The following is a 24,115-nucleotide window of genomic DNA, read 5'->3' as shown; positions in this document are numbered from 1 at the left end:
CACCATCATTTCTAACCCAATGCTCCCTCCCTTTCCCTCCCACCCCTCTACCTATCTAGAGTTCATCTATTCCTCCCATGCTTTCTCTCCCTATCCCATTATGAATCAGCCTCCTTACATCAAAGAAAACATTCAGCATTTGGTTTTTGGGGATTGGCTAACTTCACTTAGCATCATCTCCTCTAACTCCATCCATTTACCTGCAAATGCCATGATTTTATTCTCTTTTATTGCTGAGTAATATTCCATTGTGTATATACGCTACATTTTTTTTTATCCATTCATCTACTGAAGGGCATCTAAGTTGGTTCCACAGTTTAGCTAGTGTGAATTGTGCTGCTATAAACATTGATGTGGCTGTGTCCCTATAGTATGCTGTTTTAAAGTCCTCTGGGTATAGCCTGAGGAGAGGGATAGCTGGGTCAAATAGTGGTTCCATTCCCATTTTTCCAAGAAATCTCCATACTGCTTTCCAGATTGGCTGCACCAATTTGCAGTCCCACCAACAGTGTATACAAGTGTACCTTTTTATACAAGTGTACCAACAGTGTATACAAGTGTACATCCTCACCAACACTTATTGTTTGTGTGCATAATAGCTGCCATTCTGACTGGAATGAGATGAAATCAGAGTGGTTTTGATTTGCATTTCTCTAATTGCTAGTGATGATGAACATTTTTTCATGTATTTGTTGATTGATTGTATATCATCTTCTGAGAAGTGTCTGTTCAGGTCCTTGGCCCATTTATTGATTGGGTTATTTGTTTTGTTGGCGTTTAGCTTTTTGAGTTCTTTATATACCCTAGATGTTAGGGTATGGGGGGTAAAGATTTAAGACTCCTGTGGTGCAAGAATTAAAATCAAGAATCAATAAATGGGATGAACTCAAAAAAGTTGAATCAATAAATGGGATGAACTCAGAATGGTGTGCAATTTAAAACTTAAATGAGAAGAACTAAAAAAGTTCTTCTCAGCAAAAGAAAGAATCTATGAGGTGAACAGAGAGCCTACATCTTGGGAGCAAATATTTACCCCCAAACTAATCCTTTAAGATGCTATTTCAAATTCAGTTCTGTTCCAGAAAGGAAATTCTGGTGCTAGGATAAAATATCTGTGCTTTGTTACAGATGTCATTTTAACCAATCTTGATAATAACCCTAACAGTTTGTTCTAACTCCTATTTTGAAAATAAGGAATGACTTTAAACTATTAGCCCAAATCCATGCCATCAGTTAAGAGGCAATATGAATTTAGACCATTTTTATTCCAATATTTGGGGTTTTCCCCACACGATGCTGCTGCTACAGGAGCTGTATCTCTTCCCTATTAGTTCTCTTTATGTCATTGCACTAATCTCTTCTTCTACAGTAGCCCACCCTTATTCCCAAGACCCCTCTGATAATACCAAAACTATATATACTATCTTTTTCTTATAATATCTACCTATGATGAAGTTTATTTAAATATTTATTTGTGGTGCTAAGGACGGAACTCCCTAGAGTTTAATTTATAAATTAGGCCCACTAGTAGATTAACAACAATTAATAGTAAAGTAGAAAATTTAAAAAAAATTTAGATGTTGACGGACCTTTTTTATATTCATTTATTTATATGTGGTGCTAGAATCAAATCCAGTGTCTCACACATGTGAGGCAAGCCCTCCACCCTGAGCCACAAATCCAGCCCCCTAAAGTAAAAAATTTAAACAATATAGTATAATAAAAGTTATGTGAATGTGGTCTCTTTTTTTTTTTTCAAAAAATCTTGTTTACTTTCACCTTTTCACTTAAAGAAAACACTGTTTGGCTCCTCTTTTGCATATCTACTATTGCCAGCCTCACTGCTCTCATAAAGATGACTTGAACAGCTCTGTGATACTGTAACAGTCAAGCTGATATCCAGGACAGCTACTTAGTGGCTAACAGGAAGATGGCATATAGATAGCCTGGATATGCTGGACAAAGGGATAATGCACAACTTGGGCAGAACAGAGAGGGTTGGCGTGAAATTTTATCATGTTACTCAGAATGGTGTGCAATTTAAAACTTAAACTGTTTATTTCTTGAGTTTTGTTCATTTTTAGACCATGGTTGACACTGGGTAACTGAAATCACCGAAAGTAAAATCTCAGTTCAGGGGTGACTGCTTGCCCTCCGTTAGTATCCCCTAGAAAGGAGCTACTGAAGAATTAATCCTGCCTAGATAGGAAAGGAAGCTTGGCATGAAGAGTGGGCAGGCTCTTGTCTCCTTAACTCTGAAGGAGAAAATCTTTCTCTCCCATTTCTGTGGAGATTTCCTCTTACTTGTGAACCCTTTGGCTTTGAATTCTATGTGAAGCTTGGGTCATAGTGTTCGCCTTAGCCCTGAAATGCCTCAAACATTGACTCAGTCAGTATAGCCGGGTCTATTCTGTGGGACTGAGGTGCCACAGTCACATCCCAGCTCCCCACCTGTCCCAACACAGATCCTATCCACCTGTACCTTCAGAGAGTGCTCCAGCTTCTTAAGATACCCACTTCATAACTATAGCTGCTAGGACCCAATACTACATAAAGTGACCTGAATAAATTTTAAAAGCCCTATAAACTGGCACATTAAAGAAATTAGACTAACTCAAAGCAATCTTTTATTCATTCTTCAAAAAAGATAGTGGAACGAACCGGACATAACTTTCCTATGTTTATACATGAATACACCACCAGTGAAATTACACATCACGTACAACCACAAGAATGAGATTCTAATTAAAATATGTCATACTCCGGGTGTGTACAATATGTCAAAATATACTCTACTGTCATGTGTATAAAATGAACAAACTAAAAAAAAAAAAAAAAAGAACAAAGACAAAGAAAACAAAATAGCAACAAACTTTGGGATCTACAAAGTAGATATGTACTAACTCTTAGCACACAATTTTTGGAGTTTTCATTTTCTTTCATCACATTCACAGTTTTCAAGGTAACTAACTAATCAGTTAATGTGCAGAATGTTGTTTTGTCTAGTGATTTTTCATTATTAGAATGACATTATTCGTGTTCGTAGAGAAACAATAGTATATTTTCTTCTTAGTGCCTCAATACATGTTATTGATAATTGATAATTCCCAACTTGATTCTTGGTTTACATGTGTTGTCTGACAGATTTAACTGTTAAATTCATTATTTTTCCCTTTGTAATTAAGCCATTATTTTGAAGCTATATAAATATCTTGTTTCTCATAATAATTTCTCCACCTGGTTTAGTCATGCAATGGCAAATTTTGCCTGTATCAATTATTACTGTGATGTTTGTTTAGTGAAAGTTTACTTTTTTTTCAGTTGTTGATAGACCTTTATTTTATTCATTTATTTATATGTGGTGCTGAGAAACGAACCCAGTGCCTCACATGTCTGGCAAATACTCTACCTCTAAGCCACATCCCCAGCTCCGATAGTTTTCTCTTTTTTAATTATTTCTATATTCATCAAGTGGAATTTTGTAGTAAACATCTATCTGGATGACACAATTTGATTAACTGAATGCAAATATGAACTTTTAGATATTTATTTTTTTTAAAAAAGTGGTCTTGCTAAAACACAAGCTCCTATGCTTTGAGCAGCTTTCGGTGGTCACTGTCTACAGAGTCTAAGCCTCTTAACGTGGTGTAGAGAGCCCTTCAGGATTTGATCTTGTCTACCCCATCACATCCATCCCCCACTACTATCCCTGACTGAATGTTAATATTACAGCAGCTCTGAAATAACTGTCCATTTCTTTCACATAGCCTGCTGTTTCTTACTTCTTCACCTTCGCTCATGTCTGGAATGCCTTTCTTATCCTCCTCACTCTCTATTTCAGGCTAATTTTCACTGGTCCTCTAAAATTCAGCTCCAGCATAACCTTCATGAAACCATTCCTGAGATCCTAAGGCTGGTGTGAGTACCTCCTAAATGTTGTCATATTTGTCACTGTTACTGCACTGTAAGGCAAGTAGCCTTTGTGTATGTCTCTCCACAAAAATATAAGCCTCTTGAGATCAGAGAGTATCTTACCTTTAATAACCCACGATCAAATATATATAGTGTCCATTATATAGTAGATACCTAATAGTGGTTGAACAAATTTCGATGAAAACAACTAAAATATTGATAGCAACCATAGTAGTGATGCTGTCAGTATTTCATCCCTAGCACTGAGCTACCTTTAGCATGCTGATAAGATTCTGATCTTATAAAGTCCTTTTATGTCAATTTTGTAGCACCTAGTGTTGACCTGGTCCACAGTAGATGCTAAATGAATTTGCCTATTTTCTCTCTAATGGAGTATAAGATGTGGTGGTAACAACTGCTTTGTGGGTAGTGCGAAAGAATTTATAGTAAGAAAGCAAGTCAGTGAGTCTCTCCAAGCTTCATTCCTCCTTATCGGTAAAAACAAAAATATTACTACCTTGAAGGATCTTACAAATACGCAAAAAGTCCCTAATACAACTTGGAACTAACAATCACTTAAAAGAAATGTTAGATTGAATTCTAATGTTGAACAGCTATAGTACCTTATACATATGAGAAAATCTTCTGAAATTCAAAAGGAAATGTACTTTTTAATAGAATGCAACCAAACCATTTCATTTAATTTCAAAATGTGTCACTTACCCTTCTTCAGAAGATGGTGGAATGATGGACTGATTCCCTAGAGCTAAATGGGAATCAAAAAGTCACAGTATTAGTGGAAGTAATTCATGCTAAATAAATTTCATATTAAAATATGAAATTCTGTGATATTTACCAAATTTCTTCCTTTTCAGGCAACTACTATCTTCACTCTATTCCAGGAGAATAAATGAATAAATAAATGTTACTAGTAAAGTAATCTAAATATCAGTTAAAAAATGGTATTAATTATTCTGATGTGTAATTCTGAAAAATAGGAGTGGGAGAAGTCAACATTTGTTCTTACCTCCCAGGAAACTGAACTATCTATTTCTGGAAGCACCGTCTTCTTAAAGAACGCACAAATTTTTATGAGTATTATTTCAAAAATAATGCCTAGGAAAATTATAAAGAAGATTGTTGTCCAGTCATTTTGAAAAATCCAGGACTCTAGAAGGTCCATTAATGTAAAAACTGTATTATCTTCCAATGTACCCTTCACTTCATTTTTAAAATAATAATATGGCTTTGACATTTTAACATAGCAGGTAAAATAGATTGGTATCTCATTCAGAATTTCTCCACTTCAGATGCTCCAAAACACAAAAGTTGGTATGTCCATCTCATAATCACATGCAGAAAAAAAACTTCAGTGCTGTTCAGTGTCTTATCAAATGCAGCAATGATTGCTCTGGGCCTCAGTAATGTGAAGTACGTGTCACAGTGGGTATTGAACTGAGCTCATGTCAGCTTTCTTCAGCAATAATGAAAGTTCACTGGGGAGACATGTACAGTGCTATAGTTTGTTTTTTAATTAAAAAAATTATAATCAGTCCAGATGCCCATCAATGGATGAATGAATTAAGAAAATGTGGTAACACATACAATGGAGTTTTACTCAGCCATAAAGAAGAATGAAATCGGGGCTGGGGATGTGGCTCAAGCGGTAGCGCGCCTGCCTGGCATGCGTGCGGCCCGGGTTCGATCCTCAGCACCACATACAAACAAAGATGTTGTGTCTGCTGAGAACTGAAAAGTAAATATTTAAAAAAAAAAGAAGAAGAAAATATGGTATTCGCTGGTAAATGGATGGAAATGGAGAATATAATGCTAAGTGAAATAAGCTAGATTCAAGGGTTGAATGTTTTCTCTCATATGTGGAAGCTAGAGCTTAAAAATAAGGAAAAGGGTGGTGGGTGAGGATGGATATCATAAAGATATAGGGAAGGTGAGTAGAAAAGGACTTGGAAGGGTGGAAGGAGGGATGGGAAATGGGAAGAAATGTGGAGTGAATTTAACAAACTCACATCATGTGCATATATAGATAAACCACAGGAATTTTACTTTTATGTGAGTGTGAAAAGCACAAGTGTGAGGGGAGGAACTGGGAATGAAACGCAGTGGGTCACATTTCAAGAATGTATAATTCTGCCGGGATGAACTCAGCTACTAGGTATAACTAGAATGCTCTAATAAAAATGATAATAAAAATTATCCTCTATTAATTTCATAAACAGAAATGCAATTCTAAGATGCAATTCCTTAGCACAGTTGGACTATCCACTCTTACAGTTCAAAAAATATAAATAAACTTGAATTGGTAGAAGGCATTTGATATAATCATTTCTATTATGATCAGTAATAGTGTATTTTATGTTTCTTTGTGGTAAGGAAGATATAGTCCTTTCTTAGAATGAATGTAAGGTTGACAGGTTTAACAAATAAAATACTGGATGCCCAATTTAATTTGTATTTCAAATAAATTCCAAATAAGCATTTACTATAGATATGTGCCATTACCACTATGTAAATTGAGTCTATTTTTAGAACACTTCATTTTATATTTCTTTTTGTTAGAGGGCTCTGCTGGCAAGTTTCCCCTCAACAATCTATTGAATGCTGAAAAACAAAGTAAGACTTTGAACCAGCCTTTATGGTGAATTTCCTTTACACCAGTCCATGGCAATTCCAAGGAGCTACTTGTGATGTCCTTTCAATGTCAGAATTAAGGGTGGGGCAGAGGTAGCTCTTAGTACTGCCCACTTGCCTAAGTCTAGAGGACAGGCCTGTATGTTTCCTGAGCATACAAAACAAGTTTAGTCACAAGCAGAGTTAGTCTTAGTTAGTAATGAATACTGTTCCTTTAAAGGTAAAACAGTTCCTTTGGAGATGAACAGTTCCTTCTTCAAAGGAACAGTACTCCATACCTCCTCTGGCTTTACTTTTGCAAGATGGGTTAAGGAAAGAAGTACTATTTGTTCTACTGGAGTAAATGGTTCAGGCCTTCTCTGAGCACAGTGAAAATTGACTTGAGTTCTTATTTCCCTTGAGTACCAAGGATCACAAATATCATAATTTACTGTCAACTGTACTATTTGTCCAGGTATCTGTAATCCTCAGGTTAAATTTAGTTAGGTTAAACTTGGGTTTTGTATTTACAAAAAATAGTGCTCCAGAATGTATGGTATTATTTAGCTCTGGATGAAACTTTAGCAATTTCTCTCAATTTTTCTAGCACTGTAATAAAGCACACCCTCTTTTCTGTACCCTCCAGCTTATTTAAGCTTAGTGATTTTTAAAGACCATTTCTCCCCCCCACTTTCTTGAGTTTTTTTTTATTTTAGTTTTATAGGGGGGGGTGATTTTATTCTGCTTAGATTTTCCTTTAAAATTTAAAGCATCTAGTAAAAATTCAATTTCTTTCACCTACTTTTCAGAAATTCTAATTTGCTTAATGTTAACTTTCATAAAGGGACTTTGTTATTTCAATACTTTAGTTACTTAAATCCTTCCAAGCTCTATGATACTGAGTCCCTCACTAGGATCCCATTGCATAGCTTATAAAAACTGAAAAGGAGCTGCTGCTTACTGCTCCTGATAGAAAATTAACATGGGTTAATATTATTCCCCTCCAGTGCTTCACTGTTTTATTACTCATGTTCTTATTCTTGCCTGCTAACAAAAGTATAATCGTCTATTGTTCAGCACAGATGCCTCTATCCCTTGTACTAGAACTGATTTAAAAAAGAGTGCTAAAATAGATTTAAACAATCATGAAGTTAAAACAAGAACATCAGAGAAAACCCATTTCTAACAGTAATAAAGAATAGAAACTACAAGAAAACACTCAAAAAAAAAATTCTAAAACTCTATATCTACCAATGTCACATTATTTTTCTGGTGCTCACTGCTGGGGCTCAAACCCCAGGCCTCGCAAACACAGGGAAGTGTTCTACCTCTAAGCTATATCACCAGCTCATAGAACTTTTTAAAAAATTTTTTTGCTTTAAAATATTTTATTAGATTTTTTCATAACACTTGTATAAGACAAAATATAGAAGAACATCTATGCCACTGACCTTCTATTCTTGCATAAAAAAGTAAAATAAAAAATAAATTATAGATGAATACTGCCTACTTGACATACAAGTGTTCTCAGTTTAGAACATGGAACATGTATGTTCCTAGAATCTGCCTAATATCAGATAGAGAACATCCTTTGATTCAGCAAAATCCTAAAAATTTCATACAAGGAACACATCAGAACCCTTGCAGGCAACTGGTAGTGAAAACATGAAGCTGGATGGGTTGGGGAGGTGCCACACAGGATGGTGGGGAAGCAGAAGAGTGGATCACGGGTTTCAAAGATCCTCAGAGAAGGGGCTGGGGTTGTGGCTCAGCAGTAGAGTACTCGCCTCGCACATGCAAGACCCTGGGTTCGAGCCTCAGCACCACATAAGAATAAATAATTGAAATAAAGGTATTGTTTCCAACTACAACTAAAAAATAAATATTTTTTAAAAAATCCTCAGAGAAAAGTTGGGAGAACATAGTACTTATTGAATATATTTTTTTTTCCTCCCAGAACTAGGGGTTGAAACAAACCTAAGGCCTCCAAATACTAGGCAAGTGCTCTACCAATGAGTAATATATATCCCCAGCCAATATCACATTTTTTGAACTATTTGGCCTTTTAAGCCAGACTTTCTTTAACAGAAAAGTTTCAATGACAGGTATATAAAACAGGAACATAAAACCAGGGATTGTTCATAATGATTACAAATATTCCTTCTAATTACCTTATTTCAACGCAACAAATATTTACTGAGTAAACAAGGCACTGAACACAGAACAAAAAAGTGCTTCAAAGACAAGTGAAATATAGTTCCTGACTTGTTGGAGTTTGTAATACAAATAGGATGCTGCACAAGTATTAATAATAGGAAGGCAGATTGTGACAAAGATATTTATTTTGGAAATCATTCAAAGAAAGTTGCAAAGAGAGAAAAAACTGTTTTAAGGATGAGTAGCACTTAAGAACAGGCAAAGATCAACAAGTTTCAGTAAGAGATTTTCCTTTATACAAAAGCTTTTTGTAATCCAGGTAGCTATAGTGCTGAAACAGGTTTGAGTATGAAGAGGAAAAAGGCTAAACTGTTGATAGGGTGCTATTATAGAATGTCATTCAAGATTTGGGGTTGGTAAGATCAATTTATTAATCAAAGCAAAGAGACAATAAAAGAGGAAAATCAATTAGGCTACTGCAATTACACAGATGAAAATTGATAAAGGCTTCAACTGAATGATGGTGGTACCAATAGCAAAGAGATGGAAGCAAGAGAATTTTAGACCCTGAAAATCCAAGATTTAGCAACCAAAAGGAAACAAAAGGGCATGTGGAGGAGCTAATGGTAATAAGGAAAGCATTTAAAGATAATCCCGAAACTGGTATGCCTAGGACAGAACTTTGCATGGCACTAGTGACATCTTGAATGAAGCACTTCTTTGCTGTAGCTGTTGCCCTGCTTGGTAAGATATTCAGCAATATCCTTTTCTTCTACTTATAGGATGTCACAGCACTTCAGCAGTGACAAGTTTCCAGACATTGCCATATGTCCCTAGAGGGCAAAAATCACCCCCAGCTGGAAAGCACTGGACTAGATGAGCAGCTGCATCATTAATTAATGCCTACCAGTGAAGGCTATATAATGGCTTCCATAATCTTTGGTAAGCCTTCTTATAACTGGGTAGCCTTGTTAATAACTTTTAAAATCCATTTGTCATAGTATTTTATAGTATGTTTAATTTGTAATAAGTTGTCCTTTGTCTTTTTGATTAGTTTTACTTCTGGTTCTCAGTGTTATTCCCCAGTTGATTTGCAGTTGTTAACAGATCAGTGATTATGTAGACATCTAGATTGTTTTCATACCCATATCATTTTAAATATGAACTGTTAAATTTAAATATGAACTTTTTTTAAAAAATTTAGGTTTTCTTCAGGAAATGAATTGGTCTCAGAGCAGATATAGGAGTTTTGGATTTGTAGTTGTACTTGACTTCATTCTATAACACGAATGATCTGGATGCTATTACCTAGGTTTTCATTCTTTATGCAATATTTTCTAAAATAATTAAATTCATTGCTTTTACCATGGCAGGAAGAAAGAGGAACCTCAAAAATCTACAAGTTGCCCACACCATCTGAGACTAGAGTAAATTCTTAATATAGAAAACCATTCCTTGCTACACACTTTCTTTATAAATTTAACTTCATTATTTTTGTATTTTAGATTTTATATATCTCAATACCATCTCAAGTTCAGTTCAGGAGATACCTGAATTTCCCAAGACAAAAATTAAGTGCCCCAACTCTGCCTACATATTATGCTAGTCTACCATGCAGTCCATTATTTAACTCCTTAATCAGACAGTGGTCTACTTATTGGTTTCATGCACCATGTTGTAAGGTGTAAGTTTTACTTTTTTTGCAACCCTATGTAGCCTCACTTTTAACATATTCAGTAAAAGCTTCTTCAATGAAAGTTATTTCATTTTTTAAAGTGTTCAGGGTCTCACATTTGAAATGCATTTCCATTCCTACCTTCCTAGGTAGAGATGTATATAACTCCATAAATCTGACTAGATTTAATATAGTAAATTAACTTTTTAGTTTTCTTTCCTTTTCTTGGTACCAAGGATTGATCCTAGGGTTGCTTAACCACTGAGCCACATTCCCAGCCCAATTTATTTTTTAAGACAGAGTCTTACTAAGGTTGCTCAGGCTTGCAATCCTCCTTCCTTATGCTGCTGGGATTACAGGCATGTGCCATTGCTCCCAGGTAGTTTTCTTTTTTGTAATGATAGGAATTGAACTAAAGGCTTTACAAATGCTAGGCAAGTGAGCTACAGCCCCCACCCCAATTTCTCTTCATTAAGGATGACACTATTCTATAAAATTACTTTTTTTTCAGTTGCATATCAGTAAGACAAAAGCACTGTTGTAACAAAATTCAAAAGTTTAATTTTTTCAAAGCTTAACTATACTAGTGAAAATAAATTATATTTAGACCACCTTTAATATTTGTACATCATCTTCATACAACTATAACAGTGCTTTCAAAAGACATTTTGTAAAGAATATTATTTTCACAATTAAAATGTGTTTCAAAAATAGGGCAACATTAAAGAACATTAGTCTGAAATATATCTCATAATGCTGAGAGGTATATTATTCTTTATCAAATTAACTGTACTTGTATTCAAAATAACATGGCTTTTAAATAATGACAATTATTTCTTGTCCATTTCAGTGATTTCTTGGATCCAAAACAAAATCTGTGTATTTATTTCTTTGAAAACATCATTTGTTGACCGTCCTTTCACTGCCATGGAATGATTTGCCTTCTCAATCCAGTGGATTTTATTGGGAGCTTGCATTTTCTGTGCCACTTTCTCCAACAAGTTCTAAGAGGAAAAAGAAGAGGATACTAGACTAATGCTGTATTGTTTAATAAAAGATCCCCCCCATACTGCATTCACTCACCAACTATTCATTTAATACCTACTCTATGGAATGCAAAAGGAAATGAATGATAACACAGAATGGATCAATTACCAACAATAATAAAGAGTTTAGTGAATTAAACCCCTTCCAAAAAAAAATATCCCAAGGAAATTATATATTCTGGGAAACACAAAGACGTTTCATAATATTGGGCTAATATTTCATAATATGCCAACACTGCCAACCCTTTCTCAAGTCAATTTTATAACAATCTGCATGAATGATGAAATGACAAATCAAAGTGCAACTTCATAATCTCCAAATCAGAGCATTTGGATATTAATCCTTCACTTTCCAAATAAGGGCTAATCCATTTACCAACCCTCTTTTCAGAGAAATGGATTTTGTCAGCATACTGCTATTTTTACTTTCTCTAGAGCATCAGGGTGACAAAGGCACAAAACTAGCATTAGACAAATTAGCATATTTTTAGGAGACTGAATTTTGCAGGTAATATCTCATTCACTCTCATTTAAACAAACATCAAGTTGTAATTCACCTTCTCACACATTTCATCTGCTGAGCCTGACACAAACAGTACAGGATCTTTTATACGAAAGAGATCTTCATCTCTGAGTTTATGCTGTTGTTTTGGATGGTGCAGTGGATAAGAAATACAAATGAGACCTCGAACAAAACCATCAGCATCATCTGGCTCAATATGACACATTACAGAAGCAGCTGCTCTTGAGCCCATTGAACGACCTAATAAAATCAATTAAAATTCAGTTCAGTTTGAAACAGAAACATTTACATAAAGTAGCAGCAATGGATTTTACTGTTTGTACTTGTTCATTGAAAAAATTCCTTAGCTCTAAAAGGTGGCAACTAACAAGTTACAATTCCCATAATGGAAAACTATAGCCTTATGAGAAGCTAAAATCACATTTAAATAAAGCAATTATTTATGGGCATGGTGGTGCATGCCTATAAACCCAGCAACCTGGAAGACCGAGACTGGAGGATTGCAATTTCAAAGCCAGCCTCAGAAATGTGACCCTTTCTCAAAAAATGAAAGGCTAGGGATGAAGTGTTAAGCAGCCCTGGATTCAATCCCTGGTACTCCTTCCCCCGAAAGCAATTATTTTTCTGAAGAAAACTTCAAAATATGAGGACAATCTGTGAAGGAAACATTTGCAAGAGAGTCAAAGATATAAATAAAAGGAGAGTTCCTGCCAGGAACAGTGGTACATGCCTGTAATCCCAGTGGCTCAAGAGGCTGAGACAGGAGGATTGAAAAGTTCAAAGCAATTTCAGCAACTTAGCAAGGCCCTAAGCAACTCAGTGAGACCCTATCCCTAAATAAAATACAAGAGGAGGCTGAGGATGTGGCTCAATGGTTAACTGCTCCTGGGTCTAATCCCTGGTACCAAAAATAAAGGGGAAAAAAAAAGAGAGTTCCTTAGATTACTGTAAATAAGGTTTAAATTTGCTTAAAATACATAAATTACACCAAGAAGGCCGCTTACCAAAACAAACAAAAAGCCTTAAATTACCTTCCTGGAATCAACTATTTTTAATATTAAAATGGATAGCTAACAAGTATTCACAAGTATTACAACTTACCTCCAAGGAAAACACCTGCAAGTTTGTATTCTCCTGAGGTCTTTAGGTAATTCTAGACAAATCAACCAAAAAATTATCAATTCTTCTCCTATACAATGTTCTACCAGAAAGCCAAGACACATTATTTCTTATCATTACTAACATGTATGAAAATCTATGCAAAGACAATCACAAAAATCTTAAAAGATTCTTCTTGAAAGAGATATCAGTTCTTTCCTTTTCTGGTCACTATTAAATCACGTTGGGTAACACAAATATATAAGACAATATCAATTTACCTTTTATCTAGAGATGTGATATACCTATATATTACCCTTTATAAAAATATTCAAGCACTGAGCTATTGTTAAAGAACAAATTAATTTTAAAAGGCCAGTAAGGACTTCTAGTTTGATAATACTAATATCTAATTTAAATCTCTGAAAAAACTTAGCAAGCTTGAAATAATTTAGATTAAAAGAAATTTCAGAATTGAGCTTTATCTAAGAATCTTATGCAATATTCTTAAACATATATAGAAAACACTGTCATATTTGCACAGTAGGTGAAACACTCTAGAATGCCACAACTATAATAAAGTTATATGAGTTCAGTGAGAAAATACTAAATAGTTTTCTGGGCAGTAGCATGGGGGAACATTTCTGATGTGTGCATTCATCTCCAAGGAAACTAATGGCAAAAAAGGAACAAATCTGACCACTAAATGGCCTTCTTAACTGTTGTGTTTCTAAGGATACTCATTAAAAGATTTTTTAATAAAACCAAATGACTCCTACAAAACTGTCTTAAATTTATTAAAAATTTTAAACAGAATCTTATTAAAAGTAAATATAAAGAAATTTCTTACCAAAACTGCTTTGTATGCCTTAATTCTATGCACAATATTAAGGCCTTTACAGGTAAATCTCAGGCAAAAAAAGCCATGAGATGCAAGATGGGATGCCAATGACATCAAATGAGGAAGATTCATATCTCCTGATGCTCCATGTGTAAGAATTATTCCGTATGTTAAACTCTTGCTAGGTACCAAACAAACAGCATCCAGCAACTTATTTCCAAAAGGTATTTTTAACTTAACCTGAAATTCAAGAGAATAAGGAATTAAATTACTTCCTTGACTACTCAGACAAGTGAATAAACTACACATGTTTGTTTGGAGAGACTCAAGATTCAAATCATGGCCTCCAAATAAAAACTAATGCTATTAATAAAAGTTAATATTTAAGTGTGTCAGGTACTATAAGTGCTTTATATGTATTAACTCATTTAAACCTTTCTTATAATTCTATGAGGCAAGTACTACTATTATTCCCATTTTTATAGACCAGGGCACAATAGATTAAGTAACTTGCCCAAGGTATTATAACCACTAGTTAGGATTCAAACTCAGGCAGTCTGCTCCACAGTCCTTACTCTTATTAACTATGAATACTGTACTGCCTCTCACAGTGCAAGGTGAAAATAAGAAAAGCACTCTGATTATGATTACAGTTTTTTTTTTTAAAAAAGGAAACCTGAAGATACATAACATATGAAAATATTATTACCTCTGTATGACTCATTTTCACTGTTGAATAATAAACTTAAAGTGCATTACATCTGAGAAGCAAAGGACATCTCCCTGAAAAGAAGATTCTGTTGTGAAAGGTGAGTTGTCAGACATGGATATGACATAAGAACTAAGAATGAACAAATTCAGTAGCTGAAATAAACACATTCAGAACTATATCTTTAAAAACTGGTGTCTTTATATGTATATTATTTAGCCAAACAAATGTTTCTATCAATGCTAAGAACTGATTACAAAGCAGGGTGGCAGGACTGGCAGATATAAGATAAACCAAACATGATACCTTGACATGGAAGCCTTGAGATATCTCATATTAAAGTAGGATGCTATATCTTGGACAATTTTAATTTAGAAAATATACATTAATACACATTTTTGTAAGCAACTTTATTCTCAACCATCCTCAACTAAATTTCTTTGCATCTGTTAACTCACTTCCTTCATCATCACTCTCATCTCCCTTTCCCTGTAAAAGAAGCATGTATCCACACCCTTGCATGTGACTCTGCAGTGCCTCCCAGTAAGCAAATAATACATCTTCACTCTACTGACTCTGAGTTTGGCTATGTGACTTGATTTAACAGAATAAAGGTAGGTGTTTCAATATGCTACTTCTACTGGGAGACAAGGCAAATTCCTAGAAACCCTTCTGAATTTTCACTGAGCCACAAGTAAACATGCTCCAGTAGTTCTCCATGTTCAGCCTGGTCCTAGAATGAAGACACATGGAGTAGATTTGAACCCCGCAAAGTCCAGCCTAGTCCACCTAAGATCAAAATCACAGCTGAACTGAAGAACCATGACCATGAAATGATATAAGTCCATTGAAATTTAGGAACTGTTATGCAGCATTCCTTTTACAAGAGAATTTTAATTTTGCAGGATATTATCAACATCGGAATCTCCATTACCACTGTGTCCACATTAAAATTCATTCATTTGATAATATTTGAAGTTTAAAAGATACCAAGATCATACAATGAAAAAGCCCCTCTCAATCCACTTTTATCTTGCATCCAGACTCCCTCTACTAAGGCAACCAATTTTATCTGCTTCACGTGTATCTTTCCATATAGTACTGTACTTTCATTATTTTCATATGTATGTAGATCTAAAAGATAAATTCCTGGGAGAGGAACTGCTGAGTCTTAAAATAATATGTTCATTTAAAAAAAGTATATTTCATTTTTAAATAGGCAACACATGAACATGATTTTAAAAATAACAAAAACATAGTAAGGTCTCCTCACACTCTTCCCCTTAGACACTAAGTTTATTTCTCTTCCCAGAAGCAATCACTGAAATCACTGTGACCAACTTGTGCACTTTTCCTTCTGTGTGTAGAATTCTCTTATTTGAGTATTAAGAGTTGTTAGTCTGGCCACAAAAGTTCTGGGGGTGGTCAAAGGGAAAAGGCGATGGAAGAATTCAGGCTTCAGTATCCTTTTATCCGAACTGTACCCCTCCAATTAATTCTGCCTTGGGTTCCCTGGTTCAATATGCCTCTAAGAGCAAGAAACGCAGTCACTCAAGAGTGTAAAATGGGAAAGGAGAGCTGGACACCTAATTTCTGTTTAGGCCTCTCACCGCAGCAGACCACCTTCACTCGAAGTACCAAAGGTAGCAGGTGCTGCCGGCTCCCGCGCAGTGGGAAACTCTGGGGTTCGCAGGGAGCCGTTTTAGGGCACTCCCCACGGCTGTTAGAGAACTGTGCTGGTCTGCTAAGACACTGGCTTTCTAGAGACATTCCCGGAGGACAGCTTTCCCAAGCCCTCGAGTGCTGCGGGTCTATGTCTCAGGAAAAAAAAAAAAAAAAAGACTTTATTTTTATTTTGGTGAAGTCTCAGGACAAGTTCAGCAGAGCCTGTTCTCAGTCACCCGCACCGTCTCCGCTCGGTTTGGTGCTGGTTCAGGACCCTCCTCTCCCGGCCTCGGCTCGTCTTCGCTGCCGCTGCGCGTCCCGGGCGGCTCCCGAGCCCCGCGCGACCCCCAGGGACCCGACCTCCAGCTCCGGGCGGCCTCGGGAGGCTGAAGCCCAGCCCACCCCGGGGGCAGAGGCGACCACAGGGCCGCGCGCGGCAGGGTTTGGAGCGGCGGGTGCCGCCGTGAACACCCAACAGCCGCCGCGGGCGGAACGCGCTACCGCACCCGGCGCCGCGGGCTCTCGGCGCCACAGGCACCGGACTTTCCGTTAAAAGACGTTTGCGCACGGTTCTGTCTCCCGCGCAGCGTCGGCTGTCACGGGCGGACAAAAACGCCGGCGCTCGAGTCGCCGGAGGTCGCGGCCACCACACCCCCAAAACCACACCGGAGCAGGTCCCTGGAGGGCCGCGAGGAGTGCGGGCTCCGCGGCGCCCGGGAGCCCCACTTACCCGCCGCCGTCCGCCGAGCCCCCGGGCGGCCCTGCTCGATGCCCCGGCTCCGGGCGAGTGGCCGCGGCGAGCCTCCCGCGCTCTACCCGCCGCCCGCCGCCGCGGCCGGCAGCCCACACGCCCCGGGAAGCCGCCCTCTGCGTGGCGGCGCCCACTGGCCCCGCCGCACTCACCCGAGAAGGCAAACGCGGCCGCCGGCGCCCAACCGCCCTCTCTCTCTTCAGAGCCCAAACTAGCACGCTCGAAGCGACCGCCTCGCCGCCCCGTCAGCGCGGTCCGCAACGACGCACGCGTGCGCAGGCCACGCCCCCGCCCGCGGGGCACGCCGGGAGCAGGCGTTCTCCCGCTGGTTCGGCCCGGCGGGTTTCCCGCCGCCGAGGCTGTGGGCGGGGCGGCTGTGGCGAGCTCGCGCCCGCGAGGGCGGGCCCCCAATGCTTCAACCCCAGTCTGTCCCCGTGCCATCTGTGCTGTTGCGAGCTGTTGGGGGCGAAAAACAGGGGTGGACCCTGACCAGTCTCTTTCCACAGTCCTCAGTACAGTCCTCAGTAACGTTGGCTCGGTGACACAGAGTGCAACCACCTCTCACACTTGCACCAGCAGTGTGGGCCACACAGAGCCTCGCCCCATCTTCGGATTCTTGACAGCCACCTGACTGCGGTCTTGTTAGTGCCCTCGCCCTTCCTGGGCTCCTCTATAGGCGAGCACTGCGCGAGTCCTTGCGGCCTCCGGCTAGGCCCAGGCGGCGTGGCCGCCCCGCGCCCGCGCCCACCTGCTGCTCATGGGCTCCGCACGGGGCTCCATGCACTGACGCTCTGCGGCTCCCGCGTTGGGGAGCTCCCCACAAAGAGCTGGTTTTGTGTGCGGTGTTTCTAACCAGAGCCTCCCCTGTATGAAATATTTCTTGAGGATAATGCATTATTTCCAAGCCCAGTGCAGTTGGTGGCTGCCCTCTTTTCTGTCATAGCACATATAAGGAAATAAATTCCAGGAAACACTTATTCACAGTCATGAATGTTTTCCTAAATCGCAGTCTTAACAGACACTAATTGACTGCTAATGTTCTAGCTTTTTTTAAAAAAAATTTACATGCCTGACAGTTCACTAGTTTTAAGTGTACAATTCAATGATTTCTGGTAATTTTGCAACCATTCGTAACAATCACTATTTAAGTACATTTCTATTACCCCCAAAATGAATCCTGTCACTCCCCGTTCCTAACCCGGGCCATAGACAACAACTAACAGACCTTTCTATAGATTTACGAGCCACCCCATGTAAATGGCGTCATACAACATGAGGTCCCCCACCTGGCTTCTTGCACTTGGGGTGTTTTTGAGATTCATCCAGGTGGTGGCCTGCTTCAGTACTCTGTTCCTTCTTATAACTCATTTCTTTTTATTGCTGAATCCTATGCATTTGTGCATGCAACTTGGCGTATCCTTCCACCAGTTGAAGGACTTCTGGCTTGCTTCCACTTTTTGGCTCTAAGGAATAATGTCAAACCATTCAGAGCAGAAGGTGATGTGACAACAGAGACAGAGAAATTTGAGGATGATAAGCTGCTGACCCAGAAGATGGAGGAAGGAATCCCCAACCAAGAAATGTAAAGAATAAAGCTCTAGAAGAAGGAAACAAACAACAACAAAAAAAAAAAAAAAAAAGGAAGGAGGGAAGGAAAGGGTGTTTTTCCCCTCCCAGACTCCAGATGGAGCCATCGCTGACAGCACCTGACAAGTACTGTGAGGATGGCCTGAGGCCTGAGCCTAAGCATCTACATTTTAAAAATTTCAGTTTGAAACCTGCAGTCTCATAAGGCACACCCACAGAGCCCTCCATGATGGTCTCAAACAAGTTGCTTCCCCCAACCCTGATAAACAGAGTGAAGCCCCTGGCAGTCTGTCCTCACCTGATAGGAGGGAGAGGTAAGATCAGTGTGGAGACCACCAGACCAGATGAATCTGACCCCAGGGTAAATGATGTTGTGGAGAAATCTGGTGGTAGCTGATAAGGATTGAAAGGCGGGGGTCAAAAGCCCCAAAGTTTAGTATAAATAATAGAGCAAAGGAACAGGGACTCAGCCACCGAAATAAGGATGCACTCGAGCTGATGAGGACCTGACATCCCATCATTGGTCATAGTTTTCCTGATCCTCTGTGTGAACCTCACAGCTCTCAAACTCCACCACCTGTCTGGACACTGGTGAGAGCCATAACTTCTCCCTTGGACCCTCTCCTCCACCGGTCGTCCACTCCACGCCAGGAAAAGCCTGCCTTGGTTACAGACCTGATCACCGTGGTCTGAGTGACATAAAGCCTAAGGCTTGAGACTTTTTAACTTAGCACACAGAAGGAATGTCTGTCATTAGCCTGTCATGATTAAGTGTGTTTACAGTGCTTAGAATTAATCTTAGAATTAATTAAACAAAACAAAAGAATTGTTTGCTGTGAATTAATTAATCTAGAATGGTTTGCTATGAATTGATTATGTCTCTTGAAGTGCTTAGCATTAAGGATTATCATTTTCTTTTCTCTCTTTCTTTTCTTTTTCCTTTTTTTTTTTGTTTTTTTTTTTTTGGTGATGCTAGGGATTGAACCCAGGGTCTTCTGTATGCAAGGCAAGCACTCTACCGAGTTATGTCCCCAGCCCTGTCATTTTCTTGATTAAGAACCTATGGAGTGAAATTGTATTGAGTGATTTGAATGAACAAAACATTGAAAAGGGCAGAAGCACGTGGACGTTCTTTATTTCTCCCCCTGGACTGCATACGTTGCAGTTTTGCCCACTTGCGACAGTACATTTGTGTTGTTTTTGACAACTAAGTTTGTGGTGGTTTTTCACAGCACCAATGGGAATCTAATATATGTGTTTCACAAGTAATGAAATAGTCTCCTTTTGAAATTACCCAGTTGTTGAGCACAGGGAAATGGGATTTACTCTTCTGTGGATGGGGACAGAGTTTGTGTTGTGTCAGTTTCCTTCATGTTAGAAATTTAAGTTACCCATGGCCTTTGCTTCAGTAATTCACAGCAGAACGTTAGAAACACTTCTTCCCACAGAATGGGTGGAGAGGATGAACCATTATGGTCTGGGCCCCTGATAGACCTCCCCTCCATGTGTGTACATCCAAGGAAATGCCTGGAGGTCTACACACTAATAATGGTGGTTCTGCTCAGGAAAGGATAGGAATCAGAAAGAGCTAGTTCTTTAAGTTATGAGCATGTATTTTGTCAATTATTTTTTTTAAAAAACACTATCTTTTAAATTTTTTATTTTGGAATGATCATAGATTTGTGGAAATATACAAAAGTATGATCAAGGAGGTGCTGTGTTCATTTTCCCCCAATGGTAGCCATCTTCAGTAATTGTAATGTAATATCAAAACTAGGAATCTGGGGGCTGGGGATGTGGCTCAAGCGGTAGCGCGCTCGCCTGGCATGCGTGCGGCCCGGGTTCGATCCTCAGCACCACATATCAATAAAGATGTTGTGTCCACCAAGAACTGAAGAATAAATGTTGAAAAATTCTCTCTCTCTCTCTCTCTCTCTCTCTCTCTCTCTCATTCTCTCACTCTCTCTTTAAAAAATTAAAAAAAACTAGGAATCTGCAGTTAGAACAATCCTCAGAGTTTATTCTGCTGTCATCAGACACGTGTGTATATTCTATGTATTTTTATCTCCATTCATGTAATCACCACCACACACAATACAGAAGAATCCATCACCAAGAATATCTCTCAAACTACTATTTTTTTTTTTTTTTGGTACAGGGGATTGAACCCCCTTGTAAAAACCCAACTTTACCATAGAGCTACATCCCCAGTACTTTTTATTTTTTATTTTTTTTTACTTTGAGACAGGGTCTCACTTAGCTTCTTAGGGCCAAGGTAAGTTGCTGAGGCTGATCTCAAACTGATCTCCTTGCCTCAGCCTCTTGAGCCACTAGGATTAGAGGTGTGGCCCCTGCACTTGGCCTTACGCTACTTCTTTATAGCCATGACTATCTCTCTACCCATCAAATTATTATTATTATTATTTGTAGTACTGGGGATTGAACCTAGGGGCACTCTACTGCTGAGCTACATTCCCAGTCCTTTTTATTTATTTATTTTTTAATTTTGAAACAGGGTCTCAGTAAATTGTTGTAGTTGACTTTGAACTTGAGGACCTCCTACCTCAGCGTCCCTAGATTCTGGGATTACAGACATGTGCCACTGCAACCAACCAAGATATTATTCTTTAAAAAAAATAAATGTAACATAATGACATGTTGTTGAATGAGAAATAAGTTGGAGGAAAAAATTTGGAGAGGAAAATATTTATGTATCTTTATATAAACGCATGAAACTTTCAACTCAATCTCTTATACCCAAATTGAAATGATCAAACTGAAAGTCCAATTCCCTACACCAAACTTTGAAAGATGCTAATGGAAGCCATGTGCCAAAGGTTGTCATCAACAGATCACACACTCAATGTTCAATGGCCAAAGTCAGCCCTGAATTCCTCACTGGAATCTCACATCTCCCCATCTAGAATTAAGAGATTGGTAAGACAAGCAGGATAGATGAGGAATTCCATCCTGTCGACACCTAACTTTGACTCATTTTACAACAGGAGTCTTGCTCATGAGGAATTCCTGTTAGGCTAATGTGTCACTCCAGGTCCAGGGAACACAGGGGCCAATTGTGGTGGTGCCACTGTGATAGATTGTAATGGCATCTCTCTCGAAACAAAGGGGCGGACGAAAGAGTTGTATAATGAGAAACATATGTTCCAGAAACTTTGAGACTTGCTATATTTTAGAAACAATTCTGAAGACTTTATTTATTAGAGTCACAAAGTGAAAAAAAAAAATTTGACTACTTCAGCTGCTGAAGTTTGTACTGTTAGATGAGGAGACATCCTCTATGCCAGTTTTAAAAACTATTCTTTCTTGCCTTTTGTTACTAATCTTGTGGAATTGTTCTTTGTTTATTTATTCTTGTGGTACAACTCAGGGCCTCACACATGCTAGGCAAGTGCTCTCCCACTGAGCTGCACCTCAGCCCATGGAACTCATCTTTGGTGTAGTATGTGCTAGAGCCAAGTGTTCTTCCACATGTGAGAATCCAGTCACCCCAGCTCCCTTCAGTGAAAAGCACACGAGTTCTCCAGGCTAGACTGAGTGTCCGCATAAACAGGGGCCTGTTTATGCCTCAACATTCCAGTATTGTTCTGGTTTTTTATTCCTATTTGTGTACCAATATCACAAGGTCTTAAATATCCTAGCATTATAAGACATCTATCTATCTATCTATCTATCTATCTATATATATATATATATGTATGATGGGAAGTTCTCCCAATTCATTCTTCCTGAAGAACGATTGGTTTTTACAGGCACATGAATATATAGAAATTGGTAAAGTTTCACACAAAGTGGAGTGGGCAGGGCAGGGCTGGGGTTGTGGCTCAGTGGTAGAGTACTTGCCTCACACATCTGAGGCACTGGGTTCGATCCTCAGCACCACATAAAATAAATAAATAAAGTAAAGGTATTGTGTCCATTTACAACTAAATTTAAAAAAAAAAAACAGCGCTGTGTGTGTGTGTGTTGCTGAGGATTAAATTTAGGGCCTTGTGCATGCTAGGTAAGTACTCTTCCATGGAGCTACAAAGAGAGCCCTTTAATTTTTCTTTTTAACTCCCAGTAGTGTATAAATATACTAAAGCTTATTTATCAGTGCTTTTTTGGTGGACATTTAGGTTTTGTATTATAATGCAGTGTAGATTTCTGGAACAAAAATCCTCAAAATATAGTCATTTAAACCAAATAAAGATTTATTAGTCTTTAAAAAAAAAAGAAAGAAAAAAACGGGCAGTGCAAATTTTTTATTAGGATTGCATTGATTCTATATAGGAAAGAATTAACATTTATATTAATTTTGCCTGGCTATCAATATATATCTTTCAATTTAATTAATTTGTTTTCAAAAATTGTCTTATCTATTTTTGTTACACTTAATTCTTCAAATAAGTACTGCATGGTCTTTAAAACTATTATTAAGTTGTATTTTATGTCTTTTTATTTAATTTTCTGTTAATAGCTGGTCTATTGTAATGCAATTGAATTTTCTTGTTAATTCTAACTATTTGTCCAGATTTGTCTGCATTTTGTGTGTACTATAGTGTTTCATCAGCTTTTAATGCCAACTGTCTTTGTTATTTTTTAATTCTTGTACTCTCTTTTTCTGGACAGTACTGTTGGCTTACACCTCCTGCACTATGTTAGGTGTGTGTGAGTGGGAATTCTCATGTTGTTCCTGATTTCAAGAAAATGTTCTTAGGAGATGTTGAAGAATGGCCTCTCCAAATATGTCCAGATCCTAACCTCTGTGCCTATGAAATGTGACCCCATTTAGAAAGAAGTCTTTGCAAATATGAAAATTCTTGAGATGAGATCATCCTGGATTTAGTAAGGGTATTAAGTCTAATGACAGACATCTTTACAATGACAGAAAAGGGGAAAACAGACACACAGAGGCAGTGGTGAGTGCCAGCTGCCACCAGTTAGAAGGAAGTTGTTGGGAGGGATTGTTCCTCAGAGCCTCCAGAAGGAAGCTGGCACCCTGAATTCAGACTTCTGGCCTCCAGAACTGGCCTCTAGAGAAAAAAAAATTTGTTGATTTGAGTCACCAAGTTTATGGAGGTTTGCTGAGGCAGCCCAAGAAAACGAATACAGAAGATAACACAGGGTACTGGCTTAGTGACCTTGGGAATACTGATGGATGTCAACGCTGGAGAAAGAAGAGTGGGTCCAGCCATTCCAGACCAAGGGAAAAGCAAATACCAGGGAAGTAGGGAAACAGGCATTGACAGAAGAGGGAGAGGAATGGTTTTATCAGGCCTCAGGTAGCATTAGGAAGTGGGAGAGGTCAGATTAAGACAGGCCTTGTGTGACACATTAGTTAGGATTAGGTTTGCTGTGAGTGAGTGAATTTCCAAAAGAGCAGTGGTTTAAAGGAGACAGGTCTGTTGCTTGTTCATGTAGGTGAAGACAGGGAGGCGCCAAGGCTGCTGAGTCAAGCCCACCCTCTCTGTTTCTGTTCTTGGTCCTGATACAGCTAATGATAGCACAGCAAGGGCCTTTAAA

At 38.5% G+C, this 24,115-nt stretch overlaps 1 protein-coding gene and 1 long non-coding RNA gene across 4 annotated transcripts in view; one reads left to right on the top strand and one right to left on the bottom strand.

Annotated features, from left to right (window-relative positions):
- LOC144249833 (uncharacterized) overlaps positions 1–11,303 on the top strand; it is a 56,876-nt gene extending 45,573 nt beyond the window's left edge. Inside the window, exons 2-4 of the long non-coding RNA XR_013342332.1 lie at positions 3,842–3,918; positions 9,480–9,639; positions 11,223–11,303. This is a non-coding gene — a long non-coding RNA (uncharacterized LOC144249833). The remainder of the gene's footprint in view (positions 1–3,841; positions 3,919–9,479; positions 9,640–11,222) is intronic.
- Tex30 (testis expressed 30) lies at positions 9,646–17,243 on the bottom strand. Of its 3 annotated transcripts, none has more exons than XM_026400328.2 (6): positions 17,158–17,243; positions 14,590–14,677; positions 13,890–14,120; positions 13,043–13,094; positions 11,976–12,181; positions 9,646–11,376 (listed from the first exon to the last, which is right to left on the bottom strand). In XM_026400328.2, the coding sequence occupies exons 2-6, from the start codon at positions 14,602–14,604 to the stop codon at positions 11,203–11,205; spliced, it is 678 nt and encodes a 225-aa protein (XP_026256113.1). In that variant the 5' UTR covers positions 14,605–14,677; positions 17,158–17,243; the 3' UTR covers positions 9,646–11,202. The 3 variants fall into 3 exon arrangements, with proteins under 3 accessions (XP_026256113.1, XP_026256107.1, XP_026256116.1); XM_026400322.2 differs by having other exon boundaries at positions 14,590–14,663; XM_026400331.2 differs by lacking the exon at positions 14,590–14,677.
- Between the last annotated feature and the right edge of the window lie 6,872 nt (positions 17,244–24,115).

Source organism: Urocitellus parryii, chromosome 2 (genome assembly GCF_045843805.1).
Source record: "Urocitellus parryii isolate mUroPar1 chromosome 2, mUroPar1.hap1, whole genome shotgun sequence".
Classification (NCBI taxonomy): Eukaryota; Metazoa; Chordata; class Mammalia; order Rodentia; family Sciuridae; genus Urocitellus; species Urocitellus parryii.
The sequence above is the reverse complement of the archived record's forward strand: the minus strand, read 5'-3'. Positions and strand labels throughout refer to the sequence as shown.

Bases quoted from the DNA above. Each gene is read 5' to 3' on its own strand.
- Tex30 (XM_026400328.2), bottom strand. The intron at 12,182-13,042 runs GTAAGTTGTAAT...TGATTTTATTAG, and splicing joins TGCAGGTGTTTTCCTTGGAG to GTCGTTCAATGGGCTCAAGA. The intron at 11,377-11,975 runs GTGAATTACAAC...TTTTCCTCTTAG, and splicing joins CAGATGAAATGTGTGAGAAG to AACTTGTTGGAGAAAGTGGC.